General features: G+C 36.7%; 4 protein-coding genes across 5 annotated transcripts in view; 1 reads left to right on the top strand and 3 right to left on the bottom strand.

Moving 5' to 3' along the window:
* The first annotated feature begins 88 nt into the window (after window positions 1-88).
* The window catches only part of LOC130992619 (uncharacterized), an 88,715-nt gene continuing 65,425 nt past the window's right edge, over window positions 89-23,378 (top strand). The window contains exon 1 of the mRNA XM_057917333.1: window positions 89-98. The gene's annotated coding sequence lies outside the window, so the exon portion shown is untranslated. The remainder of the gene's footprint in view (window positions 99-23,378) is intronic.
* Window positions 1,587-5,088, bottom strand: LOC130992633 (2-oxoisovalerate dehydrogenase subunit beta 1, mitochondrial). Of its 2 annotated transcripts, XM_057917351.1 has the most exons (13): window positions 4,618-5,088; window positions 4,306-4,417; window positions 4,124-4,159; window positions 3,949-4,008; window positions 3,808-3,865; window positions 3,633-3,730; window positions 3,045-3,134; window positions 2,896-2,964; window positions 2,749-2,835; window positions 2,303-2,398; window positions 2,139-2,216; window positions 1,942-2,028; window positions 1,587-1,863 (listed from the first exon to the last, which is right to left on the bottom strand). In XM_057917351.1, exons 1-13 carry the CDS (start codon window positions 4,782-4,784, stop codon window positions 1,828-1,830), a joined length of 1,074 nt encoding a protein of 357 aa, XP_057773334.1. In that variant the 5' UTR covers window positions 4,785-5,088; the 3' UTR covers window positions 1,587-1,827. The 2 variants fall into 2 exon arrangements, with proteins under 2 accessions (XP_057773334.1, XP_057773332.1); XM_057917349.1 differs by having other exon boundaries at window positions 1,587-2,028; window positions 4,618-5,026.
* On the bottom strand, window positions 5,620-9,801 carry LOC130992563 (YTH domain-containing protein ECT2-like). Its single transcript, XM_057917245.1, has 9 exons — window positions 9,594-9,801; window positions 8,938-9,014; window positions 8,702-8,834; window positions 8,463-8,530; window positions 7,741-8,334; window positions 6,811-7,398; window positions 6,516-6,728; window positions 6,249-6,395; window positions 5,620-6,159 (listed from the first exon to the last, which is right to left on the bottom strand). Exons 1-9 carry the CDS (start codon window positions 9,619-9,621, stop codon window positions 5,911-5,913), a joined length of 2,097 nt encoding a protein of 698 aa, XP_057773228.1. The 5' UTR covers window positions 9,622-9,801; the 3' UTR covers window positions 5,620-5,910.
* On the bottom strand, window positions 11,444-17,502 carry LOC130992543 (uncharacterized). The gene is made up of 9 exons (XM_057917215.1): window positions 17,010-17,502; window positions 16,864-16,928; window positions 15,959-16,073; window positions 15,665-15,788; window positions 15,167-15,247; window positions 14,468-14,806; window positions 14,195-14,361; window positions 13,273-14,081; window positions 11,444-13,104 (listed from the first exon to the last, which is right to left on the bottom strand). Exons 1-9 carry the CDS (start codon window positions 17,345-17,347, stop codon window positions 11,666-11,668), a joined length of 3,477 nt encoding a protein of 1,158 aa, XP_057773198.1. The 5' UTR covers window positions 17,348-17,502; the 3' UTR covers window positions 11,444-11,665.

Raw genomic sequence — 23,378 nt, 5'->3', positions numbered from 1 at the left:
ATTTATAAGTGGTGGATATAGTTCAAAAATAGGTAGAAATTTTTTTTGTGGACATCCCAAAAAAAATATAGCAAATTATTTCTTGGACGGAGGAGGGAGTATATATTTTCTTCCTCCAACCATCATCGTCTTCCCCAACTCCCTTGGCCAAAAAATTCGTCGCCGTAGAGCTGTAGCGTGTGTATAGTCGGGCAATCATTGAGCAAGAGAGGGACATTTTCGGTATATCAGCAAAAGCCAATGAAAATGAGAGTGGCCAATGATTTTGATTTTCTTCAAGTGTAAAGTTTGTGGGACGAATGCTGCATTGATCGTTTTGCTCATGTCTTCTGGGCATCATGGTTATGCTAATATACGTTGTTAGTGTTGCTTCTTTTGGATCAAAATGTTATGCTGAATGTTGAAACAACACGCACAACCACACTGAGAAAAATTGCAGCGGAAATAAAAATGGGAGAAGAGACACAAGGAGATACAAAAATTCTTCAAGTTATAAATTATAACTTGAAGATGCCTCATGGCAAAAAGACTAAATCGAGAATGAACAACTCACGTTCAATACCTTTACAACGACATAGGTATTGAACATACGACACTCTCACTAAAGAACAAAACTCGGTTCAAGAGTAATACTCCGAAACCTTACAAAATTAAACAACGAGTGTTGATTCTGATGTTATCCCAACATACAGAATCACACTCGTACACAATTGCCCTACATGGCTTGATTTCTCTTTGTAAGCTCTGGTTCTGACTGGGAGCTCTTCCTTGGCATTTATAGGCATTATCAACTTGCTCTCCAAGGCTTGAAAGTCGTGGATAGGTATAGGAGAGAGTGGTGGTATAGGTTGTTGAGGTTAGTCTACAAAGACCACTTCTCCCTTAGTTTTAGGAATTGTTTAACCACTTCTTCTCTCTCACCTTTATCTTTTTCTTTAGCTCCCTCTCTTCCAGACAATGGCTCGGTCAAAACACCTACACAAATGTGGAGAAAGGCAAAACAACTCCATCTAAAACAATGCATAAACGTGAGTTTATTATAGAGTAAAAATTAACTCCAACATACGTCATACTATTGCCTCAATCCGACAACTTATTTGGTGTAGGCGGGTTCGTTTCACATCCACCGAGAGAGAAACAGGCCTGTTAACTTTATGGCTAGGAGAGGGCATTAGACCCAAGCATTGACTATGTTCGATTATGTGACTGCTCCTCGTTATTTTCTTTCTCTGGTTGGGATGGATCGACTTGTCTATCCTAACTTTCGTTTCTATTTGGAATGTAGTCACTTTTGGACTATATCTATTATGGTTCTGATTTGCCTGTTTTATGTTTTTTCTCTGGCTTATGTTGAGCGTTGTCACCTTTAAGTAGCATTATATATGGAATATTGATTGATGTCGTCACTTATAAGTAGCGTTATATATGGGATATTGATTGATGTTTATTTACATATTGAGGGTTTGCCTAACCCCTCACCCTCCGGGTGATTTTGTTTAATAAAACAAAAAGTTTGTGGGACGAATTGGTAGCTCCTTCGTTCTCTTGTTCGTTTATCATTTTACTTTGGTTGTGCAAATCAAATGTTGCAAGTAAATCAAGCGTGAAATTCAATTATTGAATTATAAATAAAGTACATAAAATTGTGATAAGAAGTCGAAGACTGAGAACAGCACAATTACAAGTAAAAGCATAAGGTCCTATAAGAAACAAGTGTGTATTTGAGTTGATAATTTGCATTTTGTTCTATTAGTTAAAACACAAGTAGATGATAGTACATTAAAATAATGAAGTGGACATCCCCATCGCCATTGCCATCAATGAATGCTAATAGTTAACCGTGGATTTGATGGCATCCAATATCTGCAGTGCAGTCATTCCACAATATCAAAACTATATATATCGTGAGAATGACGAGTTGTATCTTTGTTTGGAGCTAACCTTGTTCTTGGTTGGCATGTAGAATAGCTCAAATACAAGAGGAAAAGGGGTATCCAGGCCGCACACTCTTGCTACTGGAGCTTCTAACTGTGTATCCAAATTCAATGTTCATTAACTAAGCAATCAATCCACCAACATTTCATTCATTTTCAACACCTCTTGCTAAAACTAATTAAGGAACCAGTCTGATTTCTTACCCTCAAAAAGCAACGTTCAACTATGGAGGCAGATATCTCTGCACCAAATCCACCTGTTGTTGGAGCTTCATGACTTACCTACAAGGGACAGATATGGCAAACATATGTTGAGGGATGAAAAACTATCCTACAGCAACATCGGTACTAGTGGGAGTGATCCATACCAGAAGTCTTCCGGTTTTATTAACGGATGCCTCCACTGTTTCCTTATCCCATGGTATTAAAGTTTTCAGGTCTATTAATTCACATGAGATGCCCTCCTGCACAACTTACATCTTTAAGGATATCGAGGTGTTCCAAATTTTAGTTTAAGGATTGGCAACGAATAAAACACCACACCACATTTGCAATTATGATAGATGATCTCGAGTTACTGATACACACAATGACACAAATCACCTGAAGCAAGACGACAATGTATTTCTGAATCACGTTATTGAATTACAATGAACGCAAAAAAAAAAAAGTAGTTGTATGATGGAGTCTGACATTTCTAAGATCCATGCTGAGTGAGCAAGTTTCAGAGGAGACGCAGGTGACGGATTCCAGTAAAATACTCAGAATTTATCTCAAAGATAGCAAGCAATGTAAGGTAAAATAGGCTATGTACCTTCTCAGCATCCATACAGGCCTGTTCCATAATCGATAGCTGAGCCCCCCATCCAACAAGTGTTATGTCACTCCCTTCCCGAATCACCTAAGATTTGAGGATTTAGCAGACGAAGAATATTTTCGAAGAAGGGACGATATACCATACCTCAGCTTCTGATAGAGGTAGCATGTAATCTTGCTCTGGGACTTCTTCCACTGCAAGCCGGTACAGCCACTGGGACAATTTAAGCATATATTTACCTCACTAAATATCAATGATTTTACTTATAATCACAAAAAAGTAAATATTAATACCTTTGGTTCGAAAAATACAACTGGATTTGGGTCGCGGATGGATGACAACAGTAGTCCTTTAGCTTGTAGAGGACTCCGTGGAATCACAACCTGACAGAAACCTAATGAGTGAAAATAACTACACAAAGCAGGAAACAATCCTCAGGAACCTCAGTTTCAGCTTCTGACATCAGAAGTAACTAACTCCCAAGCCAGAAAGCTAGCTTCATGCATATATGACTCATTGAAAGTCCCAAAAGCTTTTCACAACTCTCTACAAAGAGATGCACCATATTTCTAGGAATTAGCAGAAGTTAACAGTCTTTTGGTGGGGAGTTGTGGTGCCTATCATATAATATGTTTTCCGTGGTGAAGGAAATCGCTTATTTTGTATAACAGGATTGATAACGAACAGTAGGAAGAAGAATCTCTAGAAGAGGACTCACACTAGCAACAGAAATCCTGTCATTCGTTTTTAAAAAAATAGAAACATCACCTGACAGCCAGCCATCTCTTACCAATTATTTAGACGATGAATAACTTAACACAATAGTAAACAAGCAAAAACCTGAGAAACTCACACGATAACAAAACTCTTAGAAAAAGTACCTTTATACCAGGAACATGACAGAAAAAAGCTTCGGGGGACTGAGAATGGTAATGGCCTCCATGGCCCACGGCGCCATAAGGTGCTCTGATTGTTAAGCCTGACAAGTGTAAACATGTAAGAGAAGTACAAAGATAGAGCTGAGAGAAAACTATGGTTTGCAACCTGATTAATTACCTCCGCAATTAAATTGATTGCCACTCCGGTATCTAAACTTAGCAGCTTCGTTCACAATCTATAATATGAAAATGGTCGGTACATATCAAGTAGAATTTCATCAATACAGTAGAAGAGGAAGAAGGGGGGAGGGGGGCATACCTGATCAAAAGCAGGAAAAATGTAATCTGCAAATTGAATTTCAGCTATTGCCCTGTTTCCCTAAAATTTGTCATAACATAGAAGGAATATTAGGAACCAATTAAACTACAACCACTTTCAAGCCAAAACTGTTGAAAGAAAGGACAAAGCTAATGCTGGCATTGAAACAGCTCACCATAGCTGCCAGACCAATTGCGAATCCCACAATGCCCTGCATCAAAATCATTTTTCGAAATAAGACAACATCAGTAATGGAACAAGTCAATCTAAAGCACATAGAGATTTCTTTTTTCACTTTTCAAGAATGATAGGAAGAAAGAAGGAGAGAAAGAAAAGTAAACAAGGAGCAAAGAAGACCTGCTCACAGAGGGGAGTGTTGAAAACTCGACGTTTGCCAAATTGATCAGCTAGACCAGTAGTGCAGCGGAAAACACCACCAAATCCCACATCTTCCCCGAATACATAAGCACTGAACACAAAACTCGGGTAAAAAGGCAATCCAACAAAAATCAGCAGGTCCACAACACAGATTGATCAAGGAAATAGGAGTTTCCCTCATAAGATAAGACTTGAAGAAATAACAGAAGAACACATGCATACGAATGCATATACATGAAAGATAAAAGGAAAAGGTTCCAAATTAGATAATCGGGATAAGGGGAATAGTACCGAGGGTCGGTATCCAGGGCTATATGAAGGGCCTGGTTTATGGCGGAGAACAAATTGATGCTCTTGGTGCCGCCTTCGCCGTCGACGGCGGCCGTCCCCAGACCCCTCGAAGCCGAAGACCAAATCCCACAGAATTTTCCGAGGCTGCGGGCGGCGGTGCAAGCCATCTTATGCGGTTCCAAATGAAATCAAAGTGTTGTTTCCTTGGGTAGGGAGGGAGATGGGATTCATGAATAAATCATAAATGAGTGAGGTTGGTAGGTTGGTTAAAGCTATCCTTACTAACATCATCTTTTTTGGAGAAAATTGGTGTTTAATTTAATTAAGTAGATAACCCCACAGAGCCACAGTGTAGAAATGGATCTAATCCATATCTCCGTGTCTGCCAAACGGACTTTCTAAACCAACACTATTAATTAATGTGGACAGAAAACTAATTAATAGAGCCGTGAGATGAGATCGGACTTCCCTCCCCCCGCCTTCACAAAATAAATAATTTAATATATTATAAATAACCTAAAAATATTGCTAAATAATGATAATTTATGATATTAACATTGCAAAAAGGATGAATTAAAAAAAGGAGTTTATTATATAATATAAAGAGTAAATAAGTAAATATATTAAGAGTAATAAATTGTGGGATATTAATATATTATAATCTATAAATCTAAAGGAATTAATGTTTGTGGATATCTCAAAATAACAATATTTTTTAAGCGAAACAAATAATTATAAGTATTATATAATAGTATAATAATTTAAGGACCTGTAAATTTCACCAATTATCATATACACAAATTTAAATCATCTTATATAAAAACCATTTCAATTAATCACAACATTTATGGCCAAACACATTTTTGGATCATTGTAATTTCTTTAGATTTCTTTTTTAAAAAAGGTTGATTGCGGATTGGGTTTCCCAGTCAAACAAGCAGCATGAGAGAAGATACGGAACTCTTAAATCAGCTATTTATGAAGACTAAATAAGATAAAGACTATCGAACACCTCTTAAATCAGGAGCTATTAAACAAGATCGGATCTTACACCACAAAATTAAAACGAGCACAAAAAAAGGAGAAAAATATAAAAACTGACAACAAAGAAAAAGCCACAATAACTTCCTTAAAAAGAAAAGAAAAAAAAACCCCAGACCAATCAAGGACAGGAAAAATGGAGCGGCTTGCTAGCTGAACAACTCTTCCTGTGCTTGCACTCAGGAGTCGGTAGAGCTGGCGCGGCAGGGCAGCCCCATGGCTTTTACTACTACTGTATTCCCACAACCCAATCTAACATCCATTTGCAACCCCATTAGCCACGACTTTCTTCTCTGCAATAGGAGCGCCAGGTTTTACACTCATCGGAGCATCACCGGAATTCGGTAGAGAGATGTTTTCTGGGACATTGCTATTCCCATTCGCCACAATAGCTGATGCACTTTCTTTCTCTACTTCTTTCTCTACAGCTGATGCAGCATTTACACCTACCTTGCACTCCTTATTCTTCTCTTCAGTTACTTTGCCTTCCCAGACTTGAGTCTACAAGACAATGGCCAAACTATTGTTATTCATCTTCCACAAATGTAAATAGGTAGGTACCAATCCATAAATGACACTGCCAAATTCACCTTGTTGTGGAAATGTTGTTGCTTGGCTTTCTTCTCCAGGATTTTCTTCTGTCTATCCTCGTAGAATTCAAAATCATCCAAGATGCATTGCTTGCTTATGTGATCCTTGAAAATTTTGAGCACCTGAAGTCCCTGCTCAAGTTTAACCTGTAACAACAAATATTAGCATCACATGGTTAACACAATGTAATTAACCAACCACAACAATAATAGTGGGACAACCCATATCACAGAATGTATCTCAAGCAAAGGGCGATGAGCATATACCTCCTGGGTGTCCCTGCTATTGGTTACAGGTTTGTTCTCATTATTCTCGAGGGTAATGTGCTTCAACAAACTGTTCGGAACATCCTTCACAATATGCCACTTCACAGGAAAACAACCAATCCATTTGTCTTGCTGCCAGTAATCCACATTCTTATTGAAGTCGACAGGACCAACCATCTCAGCAACCCCAACAAATTGACCACTGGTATTAACCTAATCATCGTCGAGAATGTAAAATTAATGTACATATAAAAAATAATAAAAGCATAACACCATTAAGTCCAATAATGCTTACTGAAAAGAAAAGGAAAATAGGGCAGCTTCCAGGTTTTTGTTGAGCACTCTGGTAAGCTGCATCAAGCTTTTTGTTACCATTTGGCGTGCTAGCCCACATATTGTACTTGATGCTCTTATGGACGTCATCCTCGCTGTATGATTTGATAATAAAAAATTTGGCATCAGGATAAGTTTCAGGAAAGTCTATTCTGTTGTACTGTTCTCGATCAGGAATCACACTTGACTTCTCATTGTCAGCTGTTTCAGCCAACAGGATATTTTGACCTTTGACAGCCAAAGCTACTGGTGTAAATCCCTTTAGGTTCTTGGTGCTCTTGGTTCTTGGCCCCCGGTTCAATTCATTTAGACCATCCATGTTCTCGTTGCCATAACCGTAAAATCCGTTTCCCCTTCCCCTGGGCTTGTACTTGCTATCAACAGCCATCCAGCCACGTCCACCCGATCGTGTATCATAACCATTAGACCCATAGCCCACACCAGATCTGTATGCATTTCCATATTGGCCATATAACTTGTTTGGATACATTCGATTAATGTATCCATTAGCACTGTTCATGGTGGACATTGGCCTTGGGTGGTTCAAACCCTAAGAGAGGAACAAATCATACCCCAGTTAGACAAACAGATCACGGACAGAACAGGAGCAATGGACTTCAATTTGCACTTTCATAAGAAAAAAATATATTTTTTTACCCCAGTTAGACAAACAGATCACGGAACAGAACAAGAACAATGGACTTCAATTTGCACTTTCATAAGAAAAAAAAATATTTTTTTTGCATTAAAGAACAAATATTCTCTACAAAACTAATCACAAGATCTCTAACACACATGCACACGTAATGTTGGCAAATAATCAAATCAGATGAGACAGAACATTTTGTGTGCACTAACCAAACATAACCAAGAAAACCAAAATCAGTCATACCATCAGGTGAGGCCGGTAATTCTGATTCCTCGACGAAGGGACACTGTTTCCATTCCCAACTGCAGAGGTCATCGATGAACTAGTTATAGGCCTTTGTTGGGCATCTGAAAAATATGGACTCTCCAACCACGGAATAGGTGAATGTAAACCATCAAAAGCAAATCGCAGATCTTGATAACCAGAGGCTGGAATTCCCCCAGGCAAAGCACCTCTTCCATAGGAGCCATTCGCATTAAATGATGAATTTTGGTATGTTGGTCTTGCCACCATTGTACCATTGTTTCCTTTTGTGGCCCCACTATTAGCAATGCCAGTAGATTTCGTATTTGAAGAATCCACCGGCAAAGGCACTTGGTCAGTGGCCACAGAGGTTGCTACGTCACCTTTTGCAGGGGCAGCAGCAGAGGGGTACGGACCACTCGTGGGTGGCAATGACTGGAAATAAGGAGTTGGGTACTGATAATGCTGAGGTCCATACAGCTGACCATCATGACCCAATGTTGGAATTGGGGAAGCAGCCGGTGAATATGGCCCATAAGGAGAATAGCCGTAACCATGGTGATACATAAGTGATCCATTGTCCCCATAAGCTCCCTGCAAACCCATAAAAGTAATAGACAAATGCTAATAATGTTAGACTGTAATGATATAGACTAATCCCAAAACTAAATCAATCAACTTATGTTACCAGTAACTGGATTTGATGAAGAAAAAATACTTACCGGAGTTAGCTCCACTCCATCTGGGTTCATGTATCTTGTGTAATCTTCCCATTCATTACCCTCAAAGCCTAAATATAAATGGAAGGACAAAGATCAGAAAAGTGAGCTAATGCACTGCAAGCAGGAGAGAAAAAGAACCATAAACTAACAAAACGAAGGCCATGGAAATCCCAAGTCAATCTACAGGAGAATATCAACAAACCAATCAAAATTTCCAATTTTCCAAGAAACAAACTTACCACCATAGTAGTAAGCAGTAGATGGATAATTTGGAACGTAGCACACCGTAGGATCCATAAAATCTGGAATTTGAGGTGTGACAGAACGATCCATTTGTATTCCATTAGCCACGTTTCCGGAATCAACTGATGGCTGCAGAGCACAAAAAAGATTCAGCAATGAAGAAAAAAGGGAGCTCGCATGCTACAAATAACATCACAATTTAAAAATAGATAATTGCAAACCAAATTGAGACCTTCTTAGTGGCTTCAGGAATTTCAATAGTCTTTGCTTGCGAGTCCATAGACAGCTTCTGCAGTAAATCTGCAGCCTCTATAGCAGAGAGAAGTAAAGGAATACATTTTCACACTAAAGAACTTAATATAGGCAGACTTCAGTGACCAAAATATTAAAAAACATAATATATAGTCGTACCAATAGAGGATGTGCATAACAACAAACGGGAATCCCAGCTACTTGATTCTAGGATTCCCCCTCACTCTCTAAAAAAAAGAGAAGACTAACTAAAAATGAAGAAATCATTCTTTTTTCTAAGAATCAAGATTGTCTATTTCTGCTAAAGCATACCAGTGAGCACCGAAATTTCTCAAGAGCTCAAGCTACTAAACGCGTAACCCCAATAGGAAATCTAACACCCATACCAAGTAAATCTCCAAGGCAGGAAAAACAGAAAATCGCAATTCCTGAAACTCGGTAACGCTCCGCAGAAGGCAAAATCACCACAAAAATAACGACGATGGGAAACTCAGATTCAAAAAGCTCAGATCTACAGCAGCTAAAAACGGGATCTTAAACGCCAACATCAGTTCATGCGGACAAGAAAGCTAATGAAACCAAACTCTAACGAAAATGAAATCAAACTCCAACAAAAGAAACAGTAGAAAAGGATACGATCTGCGGGCGGTGCAACGGCGGCCATGAGTGAGGGATAGATTTCTTAGAGTGAGAGAACAAAAGAACCCTAGGAGGAGATGGGGAGGGAAAGCCGCCACAAAAGAGCGAGCGAGCCGGGCGAGGCCAAAGTTTTAAGGGTTTGGGTTTTGGGAAGAGAGAGAGAGAAGAAACGAAAGTCGAGATGAGTGACTCAAATACCACCACCTCTTCTTTCTATTCAGTCCTTGTATTCTCTTCTATTTGCGAATTCCCCTTGTTTGCATCACCTGCCCGTCACGCTATTTCTTGTATTGGGATTGGGTGGCCGTACACGTGGCGCGCTGATTATTGGCCAGATTTGCAATCTATGGTGGCTGTGACTGTGAGGTGGATCGAGCCTGCAATCGCAAAAATATCCCAATCCAGATTTTTTTTCAACTGGACGTCTTCGTTTTACTTTGTGGACTTTACCCAATTTACATTCTTCCACCCAAAAATAGGACACTATATGTGCAACATTCACTCACTAGTATCATACTCCCTCCATTTCACTACAAATTAAAAAATATACTGTAATCTATACTATATTAAAACAGCAGTTTTCAATTAGAAATTGATTTCAAATCAATTTCAATGGCAATTTTGTAAATAAAAGATAATTGAAGGTTATATGCAAAAAAAAAATCTGGAGAAAAACGTGTATACAACTTAAAAACTGATTTTAACATCACGTTCATTATTTGAAATAATTATTGAGTAAATATCTAATATAAATATAAAATAATTTTTAAATTAATGATCGAACGGAAATGTCCGACATCATTAATATTGCAAATTAATTTACCAAATTTATTGGAATGTTGAATTCCAAAAAAGATGAGCCGTTTGAGCTATGATTAATTTATTACGGACCTATCTATCTATACTATTATTAAGAAAGCAATTTTTAATTTTTAATTGATTTTAAATTAATTTTAAAATTAAATAATAATTTTGTAGTTTTAATAAAATTGGAGGTTTATTTATGAACTATATTTTTTTAATCTTTTTTTCTTTATCTTCTTATTTTTTTTTTGTTGTACGTATTTATTTCTAAAATTGTGAAATTTGACTAATTATAAAATATTTAATATGCATATCAAATTAAAGATCACAATAAAAACTTTTAAAATTTAAAAGTTATATTTATTTAAAGACTAAAATTCTAAAAAATTCTCTCCGTTCTCATCTTTTTTTAATAAATCTATGTTTTAATTATTTTTTATTTTCATTTTCTTTTTTTAACTTTTTTTTGTATTTTCATAAAATTAAATTTTATAATTGTAAATTCTTCTTTATTTTTTTATTATTCAATTCAAATATATTCAGTTAAAATTAATTTTTTATTATATTTATAAATATGATAATTGAGTTGATATCAATTTTATATAAATATAAAATTATAAAATTGTTTCCCGTGCGTTGCACGGGGTGCAAATCCTAGTTAATACATAAAAGTGAGTTGGTGAAACGGGAAAATGATGAATCTATTAATTATTATTTATCAAAAAATAAATAAGATGTTTGTAATATGAGGAATGGAGTTATAATTATTCAAAGGGCCACTTCCTAGACACGATCCAATTATAATCATTGCTTTGTCGCAAATATATCCAAATATTTGATAAATTGTGCAATTTACAATTCGTGATTAATAGAAAAACAGGTCTTGTGATCATGTCGAAAATTCTAGCGTTCACTTTGAGGATTAGTGTAAATAAATAAAGCTAGACTTTTGTTTATCTTAATAGAATGGAAATTTAGAATATTCCTCCTCCAAATTGATCTTCTCACATCGAATTGTCACTACATAAATCAGCTCCAAAAAGTGAAATACCAAAAAATTGATCAAATTGTGGCCTGCGTATACATTATCTTTGAACAATATGAACTTCTAGTCCCATCTGAGTTGAATACACGACAATAATGCTTACAAGAGCAAACGATATGTTAACTGAACAAGAAGATGGCTTGTGAGTTGAATATGAAGAGTGAGATTTCAGGGCATGAGTAGACAAAGACAGCAGTGGCGAAGATGATAGGGCCTTCGTTCAAGCATCACCTGCCTTGGGATCGAGATGGGGCTTGGCTGGGTAGACAAAGACAAGCGATGAGGCAGTGGATGGCTGTAAACCAGCAGAATATCTGACTGCGGTCACACTCACTTTAGGAAGCTGCAGCGACCCTAACCCCAAGGGAACAAGCATGTACGTAAGAATCTGGGCTGACCTCGGCAGGACAAGCATTGTATCACTGTGGGGCCCGGATAGAACGAAGCTCTGTGAGTCGGATATGGAGCATTTGATCTCTTGAAGCGTCTCCGTCTGATTGAGAATCTTGACACAATACAGAAAAGGGTTTCCAAGAAAGGCATGAGGTGGGCATTCTGAACTCACAACTAGCAGAGGTAGCTCCACATTCACGTCGGGAAGTCTATGTTTCGTAACTTGAGATGCTGTGGTATAAGAATGACGTTGGTCCCTTTCCCATCTCAGACTCACAGTACCGATCTTCAGCTTACTGGAATTCACTTTAGGGAAGATGGTGAAAACCTTCTTGAACTCTTCCCCTGGCATATTAACAACGGCTTCCCTGAACTCTTCCTGCTGAGGTCGTATAGTGCAAGCATCGCTTTTCTCTTCCGTCTCAATGGTCATAGATAGCAATCTCAGGGGAACCTCTGAGCAATTCTTAATACTGATTATAAGCATTGTTTTTTCATTTAAAGCAAGTGAGGGTGTTTGATCAGTTTCCGAAACAGACTCCAGCTTCGATAGCAAAAGAGGATCCTGCCTAAAAGGAAGCAAATACCGATGGTTGATTGTAACAGCAGTTTTGCCTTCAATCTGCAAACTTTTATGGACATGCACTTTCTGCAAACTAGGTTCATCACTCTGAGGGAAGTAGCCCAATGAGACATAAAGCATAATAGGCTTAGGTCGATTCCACTTAATTTTCAGTTTGCACGACCATGATTCCCCCACATCTAAGGATGGCACAGAAATCAATCCAAATGATGGCTGAATTTTCTGGATTTTGTCGGAAGGAGCTTCAGACTGATCTTCAGGTGCATCACACGACATATCAACAAGCTCAACATGGAGATTGTCAGATGAGAACGGTTCTTCTTCCCTTGGACTAAGCAGACCACCACCTCTTGTATCAACCAGATTAATTTTTAATTCACCTGAATGCACTGCGTGTCCTTTGGAGGCAACCGTCACAGGTAAAATAAAGTTTTCTCCAACAAATGCAGGGCCAGACGAACCTAAAATCAAATCCACTTGTGGGTCTGGTTCTTCAACTTGTATAGCCTTCTGTCCAGATAATGCCAGACCTGGATCTTTGATGGGAATAGTTTCTAGTAGGTTCTCAAATTTCCAAAGTGGTGAATCATTCATGGAGGCAGGACTTTCAGCTCTGCAGCATATTGTGAAGTTTGGTCCAATTCTAGCAATTACATATATGCATTCAAGCTTTCCACTCAGCTCTGCATAAATTCACGATAAAATCTAAGTTAGCAGCACGAAGTGATATCAAAGTGGCGCAGCATTGGATAGAAACATCAAATTTAAGCAGGAAATTATTATGCCCACAATTAGAGTTTACATAACCTCTAAAATAAAATAGTGGAGCACAGAATATCTTACCAACTTACCAGATTTTATCTCATAGGTCAGTCGTAGCCATTTGTTCGTAGCAAGTACCAGATCAGGAGCGGTCTCAACCCTGCGACCAGGCTGGGGCTTCTGACCATTTGTAATAATAAAATTACACTCCGATTGATTGAATTGCACCTCCAACTGATCGATCTCAACATTTATCGGCAATTGGGACCGAAGTGATATAGTGATGAGAGATGGAGCACCTGGCTTAACCATTGGCTGATGAAAGGCAACTAAAGCTAGGAGTGTCACCCTTAGTGGACTAACAAGATCAATCTCAAGATAAAGAGGATAATCACTTTTTACTTTAAAGGCACCGTTCTGTTCGTCGGAATTAAGTTCGGACTCCCCTCTGGCAACCTCAAATGCTTCCTTGTGTATCTTTTCTTTCTGTGAAAGAGTCGCAGGCCCTGCTGGACCATAGTCTTTAGAGAATGACTCTAAAGCACCAGTTGTTTCAGGCAGAGAAGCCAGTTCAAGTGAATATTCTATGAAGTCTTTGGCTGAACTCATACCCTTTGAGCACTCTCGTAAGTACCCCAAGACCTCCCACAATGACAATAACCAGCCTTCTCGTCGGTAAAGATTTGCTACACTGTCAAAGATTTGCTTGGCATTACTGAAGTCACTTAGTGAAAAGTATTCTCTAGCCATCTGCAGTCCACAATAGGCAGCTGTTCTCTCAGCTTTTGAGTTACTGTATGCTTCAAACGATTTCTTTAGAAGGGCAATAATTTCAAAGGAATCCTGGAATCTTTTCCCTTCTGCCAGTGCGTAACGGGCATATTCATCATCCGTCAGACTGCATTCAAATTGATTCAGAGATTATTCTCGAGTATATATTTATACTATATAGGAATCTCTAGACCTGTACTAGGATATAAAGAGAAAAATTGGATGGCCAGTAAAACTCACGGCTGCATTATGAAAGCATCTTCATGCTCAAGCAACCTGGAATACTGACCAAGATAAGCAGAAGCCACCACAGACTCTGCACTGCCATCAATTGGACCAACATCTATAGACATAGATAGTGCAAATTCCAGACATGTATTCTTTTCCTTCAGGTAATTAGCTGCCAACTGGGAAAAGAGAGACCAACAGTTAGAACTCATCGGACTAAAATTAAAAGTGAGAACTCATCATTGATTAAGTACATTTTATATCTTTCAGTAATGGAGTAGTGACCTGATAGTAGTAAGCTGGATGAAATTCCCATTCAGTTGGTTTTTCTTCCAGAACAGAGGCCGTACTCGGGACATTCAGAGCATTGGGTGAGCTTGTCTCCAATAGTTGAGCAAATACCATATACTGTCTGCTTAACCATTCCCAGTGAAGAAATATAACTTCTGGAGATCCAACAAGTTTCCTATAGTTAGCAGTGTGCTGACGAAACCACAAAATTGCTTCAAGAACTTTTCCGCCATGCAGCAATAACGTTGACATTTTAAAATGCAGTTGTTCAGCAACCGCCTTGATCTCAACCAGGCGTTGGATTGGGGGCATTCTAGTTGATGTTCCAACCATCTGAGTTAAAAATAATAAACATAACAATCAATAAATAATTAAAATAAACCATATATTACAGAATAGAACATTTAGGTTATTGCAGACATAATTTATCTGGTCATAAAGGTGGCATCACAGTGTATTTCTGAGTGATAAGCTCTGTTAATCAACTATTATATTTGAGCACACAAGCACAAGTGGGATAAAAGACTCTCAGATATCACATGGAACGTTCAGTGGTTTTAGAAATTCCAGTATATTCTGCTCAGACAACAATAATTTTCCTCGGATGGAAAGTAAAAGTTTCTTAAAGTATGAATGAGCATCTGTAAGCGGCATAAATCAAACTTGACTCTGCAACCGTGATCGAAGAAGTACCTCTCGTAATGCATGATATGCATCCTCATATAACTTGAGAGCTTCGAGCCAGTCTCTTCTAAATTCTGCATATATAGCAACCTAGTAGTTGATAAGGTTTAGATTGCATAAGAAAGAGGAACAGAAAATCTCATTAGTAAATATAGAAATAAAAGACAAGGACAATAGCAGAAAGACTCTATTCAATATGTTTACAATGACTAAAGCATAGATAATTGAATAAAGTACTAAAAACCAATATGTATTCAAGGAAATAATGGTGGAAAATTCCCAAGATTTTAATTCATACGCACTTAAAATGCAAAGGTACCAAAAGAAATCATAAATACGAATTATCTCATAATATAAGGGTAAAATAGCAATCACACTTCCACTAAATTTGTGAAAATATATGATTGCACTTGGAGAAAATTTCAAATTAATTGCCGTATGACATGGAAGTCTACATAACTCTTGAAACAGATTTAAAAGAGCACCAGGATGACAGAAGGACCCTACCTTGAAACAGTACCGAACATGTAGCTCCATCGAGGTGTAACTTTTCTTTTCGAGCCGCGATCTTACTCTTCGACCTTCGTCCCTATAATATGTGTTTGCCAGTTCTCCAAACACAGTCCACAGCCTGAAAAGATGTAGCTAACTAGGCTTCACAAATTTGAGATATTTGCAGAGTAAACCAGATTTTGGTTCAAGCACATACAATTCACTAGGTTTCAAAGAGAAGAGAAACCTATGAAAGATTATGATTGTCAAACCAAAGACTTTGATAGGGACACAACTAAAGGGGCCTGCCTGTTAAGAGATTGTTGAAGCTCCTCTTCGTGATCTAGTACAAAACTAATGAGATTTTTCGAATCTACTTCTGCACGTTTTCTTAAGGCAAGTATGCGCTCTTCACTTGTGTCATCTGCAACGGAATTGTACAGAACCTGGGTTAAATTGCCGATATTTCCACTGCTAACATAAATAAGACCAGAAGACAGATTCAATAAAACAAATCTCTCCTCTCCATTCCAAACTAAAGAAAAAGAGAAAGATGAGGAGACCAGAGCATCTAACACTGACATATTCTTTTCTTGAGCTCATTTAAATAAGTGCATGCAGTGCAGAAGAGCAGTGAGTTTCTAAGCACTATTTAGCAAGAAGTTCTAGGAATCAGAGTGCAGGACTGAACAGTATATAGCTAGTGCACAGCACAATTGATTCTCAAATGCTGTTCATTCAAACATTATTCAGGAGATAATATCCAAATTACCTGAATTAATACAGAAGACCAAATAAATGTTTATAGCATGGCTCCCTTTTCTTATCTATCCTATATACTCTCCCTTTACATTGTTTCAAGTTTTCCCATTTGAGAAATTTAAAAATACTCAGGTAACACCAACACAATAGCAAAGCTACATTTCTGCAGTAATTAGCAGCAGAAAAATAGCTTACTGATTCTATGTATCCCAAATATAACTTGAGACTTAAAGATCCCATGCATGACTACAAGTTCCAGGATACTTCATTCTTTCTACTGCAAGCACAAATATAGCCTCTTAACATATTCTGACGAACTAGGCACAAAAATATCCAACATAAAATACACAAAAGTAATCGAGCTCAACAACTGAATATAATCATACGGACAGCTGATAAAATCAACGCTCCGACATCAAATCACACATCCGATAAGGTGGAAACTCACTGACCTTTATTATCCCACTGAGTGACAACCAGCACAACCAATTTGATGTTCCGCCCGCGCATCGACGCCCTGCCAACGAAGCAGCGGGTTCTCACACAACAATTCGGCACCAATTAGAGAAGATAACGATAGAAGATAGAGGTCATGTACTTGAGGTTCTCTAGGTCGGTGCAGACTTGGAGCCACTGAGCGGGATCGCCGGAGACATCGCGCGAGCAAAAAATCGCAGCGACGACGGCGGGGATCCTAGTGCGGTGCTTGGAGAGCCAATCTCTCTTTATAATGCCGGAAGGGGGCTCCGAAGTCTCTCTGGGGGGCTTCTTCGGGGGGATCACGGAGATCTTGGAGAAATCGGGCAATGCGATGGCGTTGATTGGGGGCTGCTGCGAGTGGAGGTGCGCCGTAATCAGGGGATGGATCTCCGGGCAGCCCACCAGACACGTCAGAGCTACCGGCGGCGTACGCAGCTCCTCCGGGTATTCCTCCATTGATGTTGGATTGAATTGAGTTTACTTGCTTGCGATTAGGATTAGGACTGAATCAGAGCTTATGGCAGTCGCACTGTGCGTGGAAGATGAACGAACAACTACGGGCCGCCAGTTTTATTGGGCCTGTAGATTTGCTGAAGATCAAATTACGAGATGGCCCAAACTTCTCCTTAAACAGAAACGAATTTTTAACGCAAATTATTGTGTGCGGTCTATGCGGTTGACCCATATATGCACGGATATATACGAGTTTTTGAGATAAAATAGATAAGGTGCTGTAGTGGTGCAGCGGTAGATAACAGCGCCTCATTTTCCATGACAAGGGTCACATGTGTTTGAAACTCACTTCCCCCCACTCTCTTACTTCTGCGATTTTTTTCCCTATTCTTTTCCTTTTATTATTATTTTTTTTACGTTTTTAATGTTTTTTTTTCTGGTTTTGTTTCCATTTTTTTATGTTTTTTTTTCCTTTTCATGTTTTCTTCATTTTTAGGTTTCTTGCAATTTTTTTCTTTTTATTTATTCATTTTTAGGTTTCTTTTCTAATCTTCATTCACTATATTATAGTGAACGTAAATACTTATATTAATATAAGTATACATTTATGCTAACAAATGTATATTCTATGTTTATTAAATAACGTAGAAATAAATAAAATATAGAAAAAAATAATCAAATAATTATTCAAGTAATCATTGTTGTAAGAAAAAATAACTATTAAAATGATGAAAAGTAATATTTCACAAACACTACTTTTTTAATGTCAATATTTACTATTTGTCATAATAATAATTACTTTGCACTTTTTAATTAATAACATGTAAAGTAATACTTATTTTCAATGAAAGTAAACATTACGTAGAAAATGTAAAACTTATAATGTATGAAAATAGTCATTTATCTAATATTCTAAACTCAATCAATCAAGTGTTTATGGTTTAGAGTTTAATGTTTAGGGCTTAAAATTTAGTTTTTAGGTTTAGAAGATATAATACTTTATATTAAATTAAATTAAATCTCCTGATATAATACTTGTGTTTAGGGTTTAGAATTTTGTGCATACAAATGTATAAGTTAGGCTTTATAAAAGTAAATATTACCATTAGGGTTTAGTATTCATTATTTAGGATTTAATTAGTATTCAGTATTTAGGGTTTAGTATTCATTATTTAGGGTTTAATATTCAGTGTTTAGGGTTTAGTATTCATTATTTAGAGTTTAGTATTCGATGTTTCGGGTTTACAGAATATTGAATGATAGGAAATACTTATATTGACATAAGTATATATTTGTTCTAACAAATGTATATGTTAGACTTTATAAAAGTAAGTATTACTATTAGGGTTTAGTATTCAAGGTTTACGGTTTAGTATTCAAGGTTTAAGGTTTAGAATTCAGTGTTTAGGGTTCAGTCTTCAGGATTTAGGTTGTAGAAAATATTGAATGATAAGAAATACTTATATTGACATAAGTATACATTTGTACATACAAATGTATATGTTAGGCTTTATAAAAGTAAATGTTACAATTAGGGTTTAGTATTCAAGGTTTAGGGTTTATTATTCAAGGTTTAAGGTTTAGTATTCAGTGTTAGGGTTTGGTATTGATTATTTAGAGTTCAGTTTTCAGGATTTAGGTTGTAGAAAATATTGAATGATAAGAAATATTTATATTAACATAAGTATACATTTGTGCATACAAATGTATATCTTAAGATAAATAAAAGTAAATATTACCCTTAGGGGTTTACTATTCATTATTTAGGGGTTTAGTATTCATTATTTAAGATTTAATTAGTATTCAGTGTTTAAGATTTAGTATTCATAATTACATTTATTAACGTAAATTATACTCTTGATAATTACAATTTTATTCGTTAGAACATGTAATGTTGTAAATTTGGTCAAGTAATCATTGTCGTAAGGAAAAAGTAATTATTGATATGATGAAATGTAATGTTTATAAATTATTAAATTTGTTTACGATATTATTTCATTCATAGGAACAAATGTATATCTTTTGATTATTAAAAGTAAATATTCCTATAAGAGTTTAGGATTTAATTTTCAGGGTTTGGGGTTTAGAAAATATAATATTTTGTATTGAATGAATACATTTGTGCTAACAAATGTATATCTTATGTTTCTTAAACGTAAATATTTCTATTATGGTTTAGTGTTCAAGGTTTAGGGTTTAATGTTCAGGGTTTAAGGTTTAGAAAATGTAATACTTTATATTGAATTAAGTTAAATATTTATATTAACATAAATATGCATTTGTGCGAACAAATGTATATATTATGCTTATTAAAAGTAAATATTCCTATTAGGATTCATGATTTAGTGTTCAGGATTTAGCATTCAAGGTTTAGGGTTTAGTGTTTAGGATTTAGGGTTTAAAAAATATAAGTAGTACTTTATATTGAATAAAAGTAAATACTTATATTAACATAAGTATACATTTGTGCTAACAAATGTATATTTTATACTTATTAAAAGTATTTTTTTATGAAAATTATTATTTTTACTCACAAAAGTTTATAATTTGAATTATTTGGTTAAGTAATCGTAGTTGTAATAAAAAACAATCATTGATGTGAATAAAGATAATATTAAAAAAATAAAGAAAATAGAAAAAAAATTAAAAGTGTTGAAAATAAAAAATTAAACAGAAAAATAGAAGAAAATAAAAGAGCTAACAAAAAGAAAGAAAAAAAAAGCAAAAACTGAAAAACACAAAAAAGTTTAAAAAAAAGCAAAAAAAATTGAAGGAAAAAAAAAAGCAAAAACGAAAAAGAAAAAAAAAAGCAAAAAAACCGAAAAAGGAACCAAAAAAAACTAAAAGAACAAAAAAGTAAAAAATGGGGAAAAAAGGGTTTGAACCCTTGGCATTCAAGATAAAAAGGTCACACTCAGCCACTGCACCACGCAATTATTTTGTCTATATTCATGAAACGGTAATATATAAACTTTGATTGCGGTTGACCACCGCATTCCATGCGATTGACCGCATGCAAGACCATCTCAATTTTTAAATGATACTACATGCTATATTCAATTGTGTTTGATTTTTTTCTTTTTATATTAATTTTCCAACATTCAAGGTAAGTTATTTCAACTTTTAAATCTATAAGTTAAACCAATTCTAAAAAAAGATTTTCTCTTAACACTTCATTCATAATATAATTAAGTTTGTCATTAATTACATTTATATAAAACTCCATACATATAATTGAGGGGCATATTTTGTACTAGCCAAACAAGGAAGCAGTCAGGGGCGGAGCTAGGGGTGGGGCAGGGGGGTCACTGGGCCCCCTTGGGATTTTCAAAAATAGTAGGGGTATTTTTGTAATTTTATATTAAAAATAAAAATATATAATTTTATCTACATTATTATTATGTTGAGCTATTTTAAACTGTAATTGGTATGCAATATTTAGAGTTAAGACGTTTTGAAGAAGTGAACACATAATTAATTTATACATATCATAATTGGATTGGATTTTAGAGATTTATTTTTTTAATTTGATATTGAAAGTTACTTTATCTTACGAACTTTTATGAGATTTTTGCAAATAAAATCACAAACTATTTCAAATTTGTAATTTTAACATGATTTTTGACTGTGGCGAATTAAATCACTATTTTTTCAATTTTTTCAATTACGTCCCCTATTTTTTTTAGATCGTCAGAGTGTTGAATTGCAACTTACATGGATTAGTAACGACGACGTCATTTTTGTGAGGCCTAAACGACGTCGTTTCGTACAATTTCAATTAATTTTTTTTCCAAATTAAAAAGAGACTGTATCTTGTATTTGCACCATAATTTTCAATATGTAGCAATTTTATTGAAAAATACATCGTAACATGAATATTACATGGAGAAATAATTCACACAAACTTTAAGTTAACAATTCGACAATCGAAAAAATTGGGGGATAAAATTGCAAAAATTATAAAAGATGAGTGATTTACTTTGCCACACTTTCAAAGTTGCGTTAAAAAATTTTTGGACCCCCCTGAATCAAAAGTCTGGCTCCGCCCCTGGAAGCAGTAGGTTCTGACCAACACATAATTATTAGCGGTTATTGCCATAAAATACATCAAGTTTGTCAATTTTTTGATTTATATCATCACCTCTTTTTTTTGCCAGAAAATACATGAATTTATACTTTGTTTGTAATTATCCCACCATTTATAATTTCGCCTAAATTAATCTGAGGTGGCTACCAACGTGACAGTCGGAATTGCCAAATCACACATAAACACACTTCTCTCTCTCTCTCTCTCTCTCTCTCTCTCTCTCTCTCTATCAGACACACATACAAACCCACGCACAACCCCACCCCCTTCTTTCTTCTTCGGCGACGGCGTCATCGTCGTCGCCGCTGCCTTCTCATCCCTTAACCCCATCTCTCTCTTTCTCTCTCTCTTTCTCTTACTCTCTCTCTATAAAACACACACACAAACCCACGCACACACCCATTGCACACACACACACGCACAACCCCTCCTCCTTCTTCCTTCTTCGGCGACGGTAACGTCGTCGCCGCTGCACATCGCCCTCTCCCTCGCTCGTCTCTCATTTGCTTCGGTTGGACGACGGTAGAGCTGCCGCCGCCGAGCCCTAGGCTCCAAACCCTAGATCCCTAAATCCAGCCACCCCTTTCCCCAAAATTTATAGTGAAAACTCCGCCAGAGACGACGCCACCTCCGTCCGCCCTCTTTCTAAAGTCTGAAGGCGGCAACAAGGCCACTAACGACACGCCTCCTCTCCTCTGTTAAACTCCGGCAGGCAGGGAGAAGGTGGGGGTTGGGGGAAGGGAGAGGCTCCGCCGGGTTGGAGAAGTGGTGGCGACGGGGTTGGGGGAAGGGGGAGGCTCCATCGGGCTGGAGAAGTGGCGGCGGCGGGATGGGGAAGTGGGACGGTCTTGGGGAGTGGCCACTCCCCATGGGGGGAAGGGGTTGGGGAAGTGTGCGTGTGTTTATGTGTGTTTGAGTGAGTGAGTGAGTGAGTGAGAGAGGTGTATGTGTGATTTGGCAATTTTGGCTGCCACGTGACAATTCGAATGTCATCTCATATTTAATTTGGCCAAAATTATAAATGATGAGATAATTACAAATATAGTATAAATTCATGTATTTTCTGGCAAAAAAAAAGTGATGATATAAATCAGAAAATTGATAAACTTGATGTATTTTACGGCAATAACCCCTAATTATTAGATAGAAAAAGAAAAATATTATCTGTAAATGAAACATTGGTCTCTCTTTCACACGAATTGACCAAAATCTCACTAGAACACGAGCTTTCTTACGTTTCACGATAGTATTTTGATCAAATGTGATGGATTTTTTTTTACGTAGTGTGATATAATTTGCACATCTATACATATATTAAAGCATAGAATTCTAGGGGAGTTTGATCCCGCCAAGAGCAACATCAGTTGGCCCAATGTATCTTTCTGAATTTTATCCGCTGGGTTTAAGAATGCCGGCAGTTTTGGATTTGATTGTTGTCCAGCTGGTTCCATTAATAAAGAATAGAAAAATTGGCGGCCAAATTATATTTGAATTTCAAAATCTGCTCACTTTGGAGCCAATTGGTTAAAGAACTCAGCCTATAAATATGAGATTATTTCACAGTGCATTTTCACAACGCAGACTTTCTCTCTCTATATTTGTTGTAATTTCTCTCTCTATTCTTAGTTTTCTTAGTTGTTCCAAATCTTTTTATGTTCTATTTTTATAGATTTTATGTTCTTATGTGGCACTTTCATTTTAATTTTGTTTAGTTTTTATGGCCATTTACGGTCTTAATACAATTCAATGTACAATATTTATTTCTAAATTTTCTCTGCAGATGAAGGCTTGAATCTGGAATGGAATGGTCGGGCGGTTGGAGTATTCGTCGTTGGCGGGCTTCGATGCGCGGACCTCGGAGAGACTGAAGGACTAAAGGTTAGACAGGTTTAGCCGAGACAGTGGATTCGGCTTATCAGAGGCAATGGCCTTGGCCTACGTCAAAGA

Source organism: Salvia miltiorrhiza, chromosome 7, assembly GCF_028751815.1.
Source record: "Salvia miltiorrhiza cultivar Shanhuang (shh) chromosome 7, IMPLAD_Smil_shh, whole genome shotgun sequence".
Lineage (NCBI taxonomy): Eukaryota > Viridiplantae > Streptophyta > Magnoliopsida > Lamiales > Lamiaceae > Salvia > Salvia miltiorrhiza.
Note: the sequence above shows the minus strand (reverse complement) of the source record. Positions and strands in the feature narration are given on the sequence as shown.